At 41.9% G+C, this 13,243-nt stretch overlaps 1 protein-coding gene across 2 annotated transcripts in view; it reads left to right on the top strand.

Moving 5' to 3' along the window:
* Positions 1-13,243, top strand: part of LOC141157026 (FRAS1-related extracellular matrix protein 1-like) — a 264,796-nt gene that overhangs the window by 63,068 nt on the left and 188,485 nt on the right. For both annotated transcript variants that reach the window (XM_073643738.1, XM_073643739.1), the window contains exons 15-19: positions 1,159-1,252; positions 2,315-2,567; positions 3,917-4,111; positions 10,416-10,601; positions 12,610-12,806. In XM_073643738.1, the coding sequence (XP_073499839.1) occupies positions 1,159-1,252; positions 2,315-2,567; positions 3,917-4,111; positions 10,416-10,601; positions 12,610-12,806 (925 nt within the window). The remainder of the gene's footprint in view (positions 1-1,158; positions 1,253-2,314; positions 2,568-3,916; positions 4,112-10,415; positions 10,602-12,609; positions 12,807-13,243) is intronic.

Genomic DNA, 13,243 nt, shown 5'->3' with positions numbered 1-13,243 from the left:
ATTCACGGGGACTCACTGCCAGGAGGATGCACAGAGGACATGTTCTGCTGCAGTGATAAGAGGAATGAGCGGATTCCTTGTCTCCGATCTGGGGAGACTTGAAGGAAATTCTAACATGTTAAGAAGGTTACATACTACGCATTAAAGGGAATCTGTCTGCAGGATTTCACCCCCAAACTATTTATATGTACGAGAGACAAGTCCAGCAACATATTTACATGACCAGTCCCTTCCTCCGTTACTGAGAAATCAGTGTTTGAAATTATATGCAAATGAATCTGAAGAGCTATGGTAGATCTGAAGCCTCTGTCACTCCAGCTCTACTCCCCATCCAGCCATGCCGCCTCCTCCTGATTGATTGACAGCTCATTTGCCTGAAGTTACACAGCATAAAAGCTGTCAGGAGGAGGTGATACTGGACGGGGAATAGAGCTGGAGCGACAGAGGCTTCAGATCTACCATAGCTCTTCAGCTTCATTTGCATATCAAATCAAACGCTGATTTCTCAGTAACAGAAGATCGGACTGGTCATGTAAAGGTATTGCTGGACTTGTCTTTGAAAGAGCTACATACACATATAAATAGATTGATTGGGGAAATCCTGCTGACAGATTCCATCAGTAACTTGACGTGTGTTGTCATTATGCTCTTTACCACTAGGGGTGTTGTTCAATAGAAAACTGTTCAATGCAAGACTGCCGTTGAAAATGGACATTACAGGAACATCTATAAGTAGAGATGAGAAAGAGAGATTTTCCAGCTCCAAATTTCCGGTCCCTATTGACTTCAATAGGGTTCAGGTTCAAGTTCGGGCACTGTTCTGGTACTCGAACCAAACTTTGGACTAAAGTTCAGTCGGGTACCAGAATCTGAACTTCCACGAGTCCGCTCACCCCTATCTATAAGCTCAATACTAGGTGTAATGTTCTGTATTTATCAACTTCATAATATATAAGTATATAAAGCGTTGGGGGGGGGGCTACCTGATACAGACCTCTGAATCCCCTCCTTACATGATAGGATTCTGACTGCCTGTAGCCACCACTAGGGGGAGCTCTGTATTAGCGGTTCCCATTAATCTCAATGTTAACACTATAATATCTGCTCTTTACTATAGTGATTATTGGGCTTTATTCTAGAGTGTTGTGTTATTTGCAGGTATCAACATGACGACTCCGAGTCTTTGGAGGACGCCATCATCTTTACTGTTACAGATGGAAAGAACATGGCAGACGGAGAACTGAAGGTCCAGGTAATTTCATGTTAAATTCTTAATTGAAAAGAGGGTGACAAATTAGTGTCGATGGGCCCAACAAATGCCATCCACGAGGCAAGTATACATTTCTTGGGTAAGTGCATGTCTATTGCTCCCTGTAATCAGACATTCCAGGTCGAAACTGTAGTTTTTCCACAATGGTTTTGCCTGAGAAGAAATTTAGAAAAGATTCTTGCCCAACCATGATTGCTACTTTTGTCACATAGTGATTGTGGGGCGGCAGGAAAGTTTTCTAAACTTCCTACAAGGCAAACTAATGGCTGATAACAGGGAACAAAAGACATTCATCCACACAGTCAATGAAGATAGGAATAGGGATAACTGTCCCTTTAAAATATATGTCCAAAGTGACAGCAGGCTTCACTTACATCCAAACATGAGACTCACCTTAAGGGTGTGTAGACTTTTGCAACCAGTGTTACCGCCCTAGTGGTTCTAAAGTAAAGCGTAACCAATTTTAAAATAGTTTTGATTAAAACCGATTTTGAGTATACAGCTCGGATGCAGATCTTTGTGTCTCCATGGTTACAGACTACAAACAACCAGTGTGTAGTCTGGTCCTGCAGCTTTTGTTACTCCTCTTCCTCTGCCCCCCCCCCACCACCTCCACGGTTTTTCATAACCTATAAATAATAAAGGGACAGATGGAAGAGAGCAGCTCATGGCTGCAGGATGGGTTTGCAACCCTGATGACGCATAGGTCTGCATAGGAGCTGCATATACAAAACGGCAGAAGTATTTTTTTTTTCAAACCTTTTTGCGTTGGAACAACACCTAAAAAAAAGTCTACACACTATTTAAGGTTAATGCTCTTTTAAATGTTTCCTTTCAAAGGGAATCTCCGCTGCAAAGTATGAAATGACTCCATGTTACTTTTGTATGTATAGTTTATATATATATATATATATATAGATATATATATAGATATAGATATAGATATAGATATAGATAGAGTTGTTGCTGTATCTAACCCAGTGTATCCGAAGATTACAAATTTGCACACTTAGGAAATTTACCCGTGTTTTATTTGTTTCTCAGATCTCTCCTGTAAATGATGAGCCCCCGGAGCTACGATCTGACCTGAAATCCGCCCTCTTCTGTCACGAGGGCGGCCGCATCTACGTAACTACGGAGAATCTGTACGCAACCGATTCAGACAGTGACGACACGAGGCTCACGTACATGATCGCTCGCATTCCCCTGTATGGAATGATCCAGAGAGAAGGAGTCACGGTGGATAAATTCACCCAACTCGATGTCATCCGAGGGTTAATCTCCTACAGACATACAGGTAACCTTTTAGGATTTATGTCAGTTTTCATCTTTACCTTTTCTGAGATGTAATTAACGTTCAGCTGGGCAGAGAACGGTCTGTAGTCAGGTCATCGGACAATGAAAGCAGCAGCGGAGGAGTGTGTTTACCTTGCAGGGACAGTGACTTGTGATGATGTTAGTGCAGACACTAGTTCAGATGACAATCCATTATAGCCATGGCAATGTGGGCATCTGTTTCTAGTAAAAATAGGAGAATGGTCCACTGCCTATCTATTCTGGAGGCTTATCCCCCCAAAAATAATAGGGAAGGGTGGTGGAAATTCAACAACTCCATCCCTACGTCTCCCAAAATAAACTGTCTGGACATAAGATGATTGACCAGTTTAATGGACACCTTCAAGGTGCAAATCGAGATTAACTGGGAATCAGTCAGTGAGCTTTGTTCTGATGGGGAGTTTGTAACTCTTTTTTTCAGTCATTTTCTGAACTCCTCTTAGTTTTGTCCACAGACCACATCGAAGGAGAGCTGAACTTTTATGCCATCATGAATCAGCTGAGAGAAGCTCAATAAAGACAGATAAACATTCTCTCTGTATGAAGGAGTATGCTGATGGATTATTAGTTAAAGGAGTTGCCCGGGCTTCACTCTATGTGACTGCAGACTTGTGAATCCTCTCAGCGTGCACAGTCCACGCTGTCAGGATTCTCTGGTGCCGGCGGCGAGACCGAGCTGTCATATGAGCGTAAAAGAATGCATTTTGCACACTTTCAGCCAAATTCCGTTGAGAGAGGCTGCACACATCTAGTCGGCACATGCTTGTGGTCACATGCACTCCGCTCCTAAGGCCAGCACCAAAGAATCCTGACAGTGTGCACTGTGCGTGCTGCGAGGGTTCACTAGTCTGCAGTCACTCTATCTGCAGATTTGAACCCCAAGCCTGGACAACCCCTGTAACTCCTCCAGCAGACACAGACAGACAATGGACTTATTACCCTTTCGCGTTCAGCTCCGTCTTGTGCTTTATTTCATTCTCCTCATTTGGCCGGTCATCATTTTACTCTCTGGCGCACTTGTCAGTAACTGACATCTAAAATAGATTTTTCTAAATTTTCCTTCGCTCCTGGCTGGTAACAGCTGAGCAGATGCTCCATAAAGCTGAGTTACTGGTACAAATAATAACTTTACTTGGAATTCAGAATAATTAAATATGCATAATTAATGGATGTGATGCGGATTGTTGGGGCGTTTGTACACTGGGGGTCCTTTAGCCGGGGTCCACCTTCAAAAGTTAATCTTCAGAATTTGGGGGCAGAGGTCTATTGGTGGATTTCCTAGGTACTTAACCTGTTGTCCTGGTCTTTCAGGAGGGGAGATCGGTGCGTCTCCGCGAATGGATACGGTTACACTCATCGTGTCAGATGGGGAATCCGTCACGGCCGACACCTGTTGCATCGAGGGTCCTCCTCCCCCTCCGATTCCACTTCACGCCAGCCTCCCCGTCTATGATCTTAATATCACCCTCACGCCCATCAATAATCAGCTGCCGGTGATAATCATTGGTAAGTGCAGTGTGACTAATGTGAGAGTGCACATAATGCAGCATTTATCACATCTCTTCAGATGTAAGTGCCATGTTACCATATGTTCTATTCATGTAAGGGGGCAAAAAAGTCCCAGCAGGTGGCAGCTGGACAGCGAGCGCGGCCCGGGCCCATGTCATCAATGTGCTCGGTGCTGCTGGGGCTTTGGAAGTGATATGTTCAGATATTGCACAATTTTTGATCACTATTATTTTCCATTTTCACTTTCTACTTGTGTTACTTGACATTTATATTTCTTACCCTTTGCAAGATTTCTGCCTGCTGACATTGAATTGATTCACTCATCCAGTGACCAAATACCCATCCTAACCTAAAACTTGCTCACAGCTGAGGGTTTGTCACCATTGGGTACAGGCTTGACAATCCTCTGTGTGCTAGACAGCTCCGACTAAGGCTATGTGCCCACGTTGCATTTATGAAGCAGAAAATTTCTGCTGCATAAATGCAAGTCCTCTCCCGGAAAAACGCATGCGGAATTCCGCACGCGTTTATCGCGCATTTTTCGCGCGTTTATCACGCGTTTTCCACATGCGGAATTGCCTTGCGTTTTTTATGCATTGGACAAAGGCAATTCCGCTTGCGGAAACGCAAAATTAAATGACATGCTGCGGATTTTTGAACGCGGCATAAACGCTGCGGAAAAATCCGCAGCATGTGCCTAGAACTTGCGGAATCCCATTGGGGACCATGGGGTGCGGATATACATGCGTTTTTCAAGCGTTTACGCTGCGGAAATTCCGCAGCATATACGCTTGAAAAATGCTACGTGGGCACACAGCCTAATACTTTTTACCTGCACTGATACATTGTAGCAGGCTTGGATAGTACAAGACCGAACTGTGCGCCCCAGAATTCTCGCATAAAACTGTTTTGAAACGTTGTAAACTTTGTGGTCACATTTTGTAAACTTTTTGGCATGTTTACACCAGTTCTGGCAACTTTTTTTGGAAAGTGGTTGGAACTTGGCGGAGAGCAGCGTGGCCAGCACAGCCGAAAAAATCATCCTAATTTATATCCCAAAAGTGGCGCAAATTAGGACAGAAATGTTCCTGACTGCAGTACATTTCTTGGCATTAATAGACGCTCTCCTCTTAATTAATTTGGCATATTTTACTCCAGTTCCTAATAATTCAATCTTAAGATTTCTGCTTGCTGACATTAAATTAAAGCACCTAAGTTTACATCCAGAGACTTAAAACTAGTGATGAGAGAATTGATTCTCAAGACTCCGGACCATCAGGCAGGTCAGTAATCTGTGAATGCTGGACGGGAGCGCTGCAGATCTCATTACAACCGGCATTCCCGGCTCTGCTTTTGATTAATCGGGCTTGCTCGATGTGTACGTCACAACGCAATGATGATTTTGCTACCATTCTCTGAGAAAGGCAGCTTGATCTGATACATTTAGGGCTCGTGCACACAACCGTTTTTCTCGTACAAGTGCTATCCATGATTTTTACAGATAGCACTCATAGCTACGATATACAATGGTGTGAAAAAGTGTTTGCCCCCTTCCTGATTTCTTATTCTTTTGCATGTTTGTCGCACTTAAATGTTTCAGATCACAAAACAAATGTAAATATTAGACAAAGATAACACAAGTAAACACAAAATGCAGTTTTTAAATGAAGGTCTTTATTATTAAGGGAAAAAGAAATCCAAACCTACAGGGTCCTGTGTGAAAAAGTGATTGCCCCCTAAACCTAATAACTGGTTGGGCCACCATTAGCAGCAACAACTGCAATCAAGCGCTTGCGATAACTGGCAATGAGTCTTTTACAACGCTGTGGAGGAATTTTGGCCACTTATCTTTGCAAAATTGTTGAAATTCAGCCTCATTGGAGGGTTTCTGAGCATGAACCGCCTTTTTAAGGTCACAGCATCTCAATTGGATTAAGGTCAGGACTTTGACTAGGTCACTCCAAAGTCTTAATTTTGTTTTTCTTAAGCCATTCAGAGGTGGACTTTGTGGTTTGTTTTGGACATTGTCCTGCTGCATAACCCAAGTGCGCCTCAGCTTGAGGTCAAGAACAGATGGGCGGACATTCTCCTTGAGGATTTATTGGTACACAGCAGAATTCATGGTTCTATTTACTACAGCAAGTCTTCCAGGTCCTGAAGCAGCAAAGCAGCCCCAGACCATCACAACCACCATATTGTACTGTTGGTATGATGTTCCTTTTCTAAAATGCTGTGTTACTTCTACACCAGATGTAATGGGACATACACGTTCCAAAAAGTTAAATTTTTGTCTCGTCAGTCCACAGAGTATTCTCCCAAAAGTCTTGGCGATCATCAAGATGTTTTCTGGCAAAACTGAGACGAGCCTTTATGTTCTTTTTGCTCAGCAGTGGTTTTCGTCTTGGAACTCTGCCATGCATGCCATTTTTGCCCAGTCTCTCAGTCATGAACGCTGATCTTAACTGAGGCAAGTTATTTGGATGTTGTTGTGGGGTCTTTTGTGACCTCTTAGATGAGTCATCGCTGTGCTCCTAGGAAGGTTCACCACTGTTGCATGCTTTCGCCATTTGTGGATAATGGCTCTCACTATGGTTCGCTGGAGTCCCAAAGCTTTAGAAATGACTTTATAACCTTTTCCAGACCGATACAATGCTGCTCACCATTATTAGCACCCCTTAATTTTTTTCATAGACAGTACAATATCTTCAGAAATAAATGGAAATGTACCACAGTTACAGTTAGGTCCATATATATTTGGACAGAGACAACATTTTTCTAATTTTGGGTCTAGACATTACCACAATGAATTTTAAACAAAACAATTCAGATGCAGTTGAAGTTCAGACTTTCAGCTTTCATTTGAGGGTATCCACATTAAAATTGGATGAAGGGTTTAGGAGTTTCAGCTCCTTAACATGTGCCACCCTGTTTTTAATGGGACCAAAAGTAATTGGACAATTGACTCCAAGGCTATTTCATGGACAGGTGTGGGCAATCCCTTCGTTATGTCATTCTCAATTAAGCAGATAAAAGGCCTGGAGTTGATTTGAGGTGTGGTGCTTACATTTGGAAGGTTTTGCTGTGAAGTAAACATGCGGTCAAAGGAGCTCTCCATGCAGGTGAAACAAGCCATCCTTAAGCTGCAAAAACAGAAAAAACCCATCTGAGAAGTTGCTACAATATTAGAAGTGGCAAAATCTACAGTTTGGTACATCCTGAGAAAGAAAGAAAGCACTGGTGAACTCATCAATGCAAAAAGACCTGGGCACAGAAGACAACAGTGGTGGATGATCGCAGAATAATCTCCATGGTGAAGAGAAACCCCTTCACAACAGCCAACCAAGTGAACAACACTCTCCAGGAGGTAGGCGTATCAATATCCAAATCTACCATAAAGAGAAGACAGCATGAAAGTAACTACAGAGGGTTCACTGCACGGTGCAAGCCACTCATAAGCATCAAGAATATATATATATAATAGGAGGTATTGGTTAATATTTTGGCCAAAATAAGCAAGCTCGCAACCCGCGTCAAGGGATCTCACTTTCTTGCGAGTCCCTACATTACAGTAGGTAATACAACAATAAAACATTGTTTTTCAACTTCCATGTTGCAATTTCAAAGAAGAAACAGAATAACCATCATGTGCAGCAATAAAGGCACCGCTAATTAATACTTGGTTGCACACCCTTTGGCATTGCTGACAGCCTCCAAAGATTTCTTGTAGTCATCTATAAGCTTCTTGCACTTCTCAGGTGGAATTTTCTCGCATTCTTCCTTTGCAGTTTGTTCAAGCTCTTGAATGTTTGCAGGGATCTTTTTTCCCAATGTCAGATCTCAGCTCACCCCAAAGATTATCAATGGGATTGAGGTCAGGACTCATTGCTGGCCATTTTAAAACAGTCCTTTTTTTAATTTTTCAACCATTCCGGTGTACTTTTGGATGTGTGCTTTAGGTCATTGTCTTGCTGGAGGACCCATGATCTTTGACTCAAACCAAATTTTCTTACACTGGGTAGGACATTTCACTCTAAAATCTCTTGATAATTCTCTGATTTCATGATTCATGTTATACAGCCAAGGCCTCCGGTGCCAGACGCAGCAAAGCAACCCCACAACATTATGGATCCTCCACCATGCTTAACTGTTGGTAATGTGTTCTTTTCCTTATAATCTTCATTGTGCCGTCTATAAATAAACTGTTTCTTTGCTTTGCCAAAAAGCTCTATTTTTGTTTCATCTGTCCACAGAACATTTTCCCAGAAGGATTGTGGTTTGTTAAGGTACTCTTTGGCAAAGATTAGTCATTCCTTTTTATGTCTTTTCTTCAGCAATGGTTTCCTCCTTGGCCTTTGCCCATAAAGCTCTGCTTGGTTTAGTGTGCGATGTATGGTACTTCTTGAAACCATGAACCCAGACTGTTCCAGGTTGGTCTTCAGGTCATTGGATGTTTGACGTGGTGTTTTTTCCATCATTTGCACCAACCTTCAAAGACATCTCTTGTCAATTTTCCTCTTTCCTCCATGTGCAGGGAGGTTCTTGACAGTTCCATGCTTGGTAAACTTCTTAATATCATTTCGCATTGTTGAAACTAGGACACCAGGGTCTTTGGAGATGGCCTTATACCCTTTGGAAGTCTTATGTTTGCTAATAATAGCAGTTCTGATGTCCTCAGACAGCTCCTTTGTCTTCACCATTGTGACAAAGGAACAGGTCCTACCATGTGGCTTTATAAAATACTGACGTCATTATTCATTGGCTAATTCATGTCACATTGGCACCGACAATTAATCACAGGTGAATCTCTATTGTGATTTACCACAGGCGAGTCAATATGTGTTTCCATACTAAGTTAATGTAAAGGTGCCAATACCAGTGACACAGCAAGCTTTAGGTTTTTCTATTTTTCCATCCCATTGTTTTTTGTTTTAAGTTATTGTTTATCATTTGCTCTTTTGTATTTAACACAAGTCTCTATACAAAAAAATTGTTTCACTTGATTCTTTTTTTTCAGGAGCTATTCCACATTATGTACTTAAACTTCATGGGTGCCAATATCGATGAGCAGGACTATAGATCTCAATTACTTTGTTTCTCATTTGTTCCTGAATTTCTTTCGAACGCAGCATGATGTTTAGCTTTTGAGGATCTTTGGTCTACTTCACTTTGTCAGGCAAGGTCCTATTTTAGTGATTTATCGATTAAGAACAGGTGTGGCAGTAATCAGGCCTGTGTGTGGCTAGGGAAATTGAACTCAGCTTCCCAAAGATGTGATAAACCACAGTTAATTTATGTGTTAAGGGTGGGGGACAATCACTTTTTCACACAGGGTCCTGTAGGTTTGGATTTCTTTTTCCCTTAATAATAAAGACCTTCATTTAAAAACTGCATTTTGTGTTTACTTGTGTTATCTTTGTCTAATATTTAAATTTGTTTGTGATCTGGAACATTAAAGTGTGACAAACATGCAAAAGAATAAGAAATCAGGAAGAGGGCAAACACTTTTTCACACCACTGTATTATATGGGGCTGTGGACATGTCCGATAATTATCCTTGGACTGAATGATCCGCAGAAAAAATCAGAGTGTCGGATCAAAATCGGCAATGCGAGTCTATGGAACCTTGAAAAAAATCATCATGTCATCTGAGTGCAGCCCACTTTTCACAGACTGACAGAATCGAGAAGATGGAAACACTTTTTTTTTTCCATATCAGAGAAAAAATTATGCCGCTGTAATCAAACTCTGATCAGAATCAGATAGTTTTTCTCGGATGTGGAGAAATCGATCTTGTAACCATACTCTTACTTGCGCTAATACATTGTAACAAACTCAGAACAAATGATACATAGAACTTTGTTCACCAACGATTGTCTGACCTAAGACGTCTTACAGCTGAGGGTTTGTTACAACTGAATGCAGTCTAGACAAGTGAACTGGACAGTTCGAACTAATACATTTTACCTGCACTGATACAATGTAACAAACGAGAACAGTACAGGAGAGAGATTTGCTCTGCTGATGTATTTTAACAAACGAGAACAGTACAGGAGAGAGATTTGCTCTGCTGATGTATTCATCTAACAGTGGCTTATTTATACTGAGACCTGTGCAGGTTTGATACATTGTATCAATGTAGATAATGGAGTAGCACAATTAATCTAACATTGACTGATGTATTATAACGAAACCATCACTGTGACCAGTTCAGGGTCAACTTTCTGCCCTTTAATGTTTTCATTCAGTTACAGCAACATTCTTGAAAACTGATACTGTGGATTATACCATTGAATATTCGCAGGAGACATCTTTGTCGTCAATGAAGGGTCGTCCTCGGTTATCTCAGTAAATCACGTGAAAGCATCGGACACGGACACCCTGGATGATGATTTAATCTTCCTCATGGAGACACGGCCACAGTTTGGGTATCTCGAGAGCACAATACCCTCCCCGGGGTCAGAAACGAGCCTCCCTGAGACCGGAATCAGTATGTTACAATTTTGTTTCAGTTTAATCTTTCATCTTATATCTAAATATTTTCAAATTTCCGTTTCTATCAAAAACTTAAAGAAGTATCGTAGCGTTCACTGCTCGTTAGTCTGCAGCATTCTCAGCATGGCGCTGAAACAGTCACAGTCACGGATCATATGTTTCATCTTCAGCTGAAATCGTGTCCTCTTAGCCATCTTTTGTCTTACTCTGAACAGGGCAGTGGGGGGAGGATCCTGCTGCAGCAAGTTGTCTTATACCTCACACAGCACATGGAAGAGAAGGAGTGAAACACAGATTTCATGATATATTTCTCATTTTTATTGTAATATGATACTAAATAGGATCAAAGAAATAGAACTCAGGAAATGAGGAATTGTTGGAATATGTTTTATTTATTTTTTTGCATTTTCTGAATTTAGTATTGCTTTAACAAAGCTTCATACTGCTCACAGCTCTGATTTTCCTATACAGAGGCCTATATAGCCAGAGCTAATGATGAAAATCTGTCACTGTGCAGCCACCAGTAGGGGGAGCACAGCAGCTAGCTGCATATTGTTTTTACCAAATAGCACATTACAGATCTTGCAGGCTGCTGGAATTGTATCTTTTTTCTGTATCTTATGTGTATAACATAACCCTAAGAACACTTCTGTGTTGTCAAGTTGTTGTTTTTTTTAATCTCTATCCACCAGCTTCAGTTTCTTTTTTAAAAAAACAATATGTGATCTACTTCTCCTTCCCGGGTCCAGTGCTGAATCTCCATTGCTGCTCCCCATGTCTGTTCTTGTCTGCAGTGCTGATGTGTCAGGATTTCTGTTGCCCTTCTACAGTTTGAACACTAGTAGCTGCTATTGTTCACTTTAATAATTGTGCTGCAGTTTCACTCCTTACCACTGAAGGCTACTGTTGTGTTCTGCAATTCCCCTTTACCAAGATGGCGGATTCTAAATCTATGGAATCCATCTTGTTTCCTGTATAAGCCTACTTAAAGCCACATGGATCTCTCACTCATTGCTTGAGTATTGTGTCTAGCTGTTAGCCTAGTTTCAGTCTCCAGCCCCTGAACATTCTTACCCAGACTGTTCTAATTCACCTATGGATTGTTTCCTACAACTCCTTGCTATATCCAAGAACTTCTACTACTGCTCGCTGTTCCTGCTTGTGCTCCTTCAGCCACTGGCTTCCAGCAGTACTATTACGCCAATATCGTAACATGAAGTCACGTTGACAGCATTGCAGCCAGTAACTGAAGTCAGCAGCTCTGCCCAAGCTGATAACACAAGCCGCTGAGCTCACTGATTGGCTGCTGTGGTGTCAAGGAGACAAGACGTCTGCATTGCAGACAAATACAGACAGCGGTGGAGACTCAGGTCTGGACCTGAGTAGGAGGAGTAGAGGACAGATTTTTTTTTTTAAACAAACTACAGCCAGAAAACCCCTTTAAAGGGGCTTCCTGTGTGATGTGAGTGAGGACTGAATGCTGATGCACATTTTTTATTGTTGCTCTGCTCATCAGACTGGCACTTGTCGAATCATTTCGCTATGCTGGGAGGCGCTGACTAATTTTGCTTCTTTTTATGCAAATAATGCTTAATAATTCCATAATAAAAAGTTATGAAACTTTATAATTACTTTGTTGTAATTCCTTCCCATTTTCAAGATTTTAGCTTGCTGTCAGTGAATGCGCACATTCTTATCTACATTCTGAGGCCGAAAAAGGCCACACATGTCCACAATTAGTGGTTTGGTGTAATTGGATACATTTTACCTGGACTGATACATTGTGACAAGCTAACTGAAGAAGATTGAGTTTTGGAGAGAAAGACAGAGAGAGAGAGAGAGACCCTCCTGATTGGCTGCACTATATCATGTGATGTGATTCGGGGCAGATTGATTCCATCATCTCTATTCACGTTCACTGGCAGCAACCAGAGATCTTGAAAATGGTGAAGAATTGAAAGAATCTTTAGGTGTTCAGACAGATATTCTGTGTTCCTCCCAAGGTTTGTTCAGTCTGCAGCACGTGAGCGCCGGTTACATCCGCTACGTCCAGTCTCGTCACGAGCGCGTCGAGCCCACCTCGGATTTCTTCATGATCTCGATCACTGATTCTGTCCACAGATCTATGATTGTCCCATTCTACATCATGATCAAAGCCATAAATGATGAGGAACCGCGGCTGCACGTCCGGAACATAACGGTAAAACTCAGTAAAACGCTAAAACTTTGGTAAACTCTTAAAGGGGTATTCCCATCTCTAACATCCACAGAATATGACATAAATGTCTGACATGTGCCAGAGGTGAGACCCGCATCTATCTGGAGATTGGGGCACTTTCTTGCCATGAATGAGAAGGGGGTCTTCAGACTGAGCTATTATTGCCCACGGCCCCTAGAACAGGGCTGGAGCAACCTAAGAGAGGAGCATGGAAACGTTCTCTGCCCTGGACCACCAGGAACTTTGTCACACATGCCGGTAGCTCAAGAGGCTTTGTCACTAACCTCTTCACTGCCCACCACCACCAGAGGTTTTATTCAATCAATGTTTAACTGTGCAGCACCACTAGGGACTTTATCAATAACCCTTTAACTACTCAGGACCACCAGGGACTTTATCAATAACCCTTTAACTACTCA

The sequence above is a fragment of the Phyllobates terribilis genome, unplaced genomic scaffold (genome assembly GCF_046119375.1).
Source record: "Phyllobates terribilis strain yellow unplaced genomic scaffold, ASM4611937v1 Scaffold_8__6_contigs__length_399053987, whole genome shotgun sequence".
NCBI classification, from domain to species: Eukaryota; Metazoa; Chordata; class Amphibia; order Anura; family Dendrobatidae; genus Phyllobates; species Phyllobates terribilis.
This window is presented reverse-complemented; position numbering and strand designations above follow the sequence as displayed.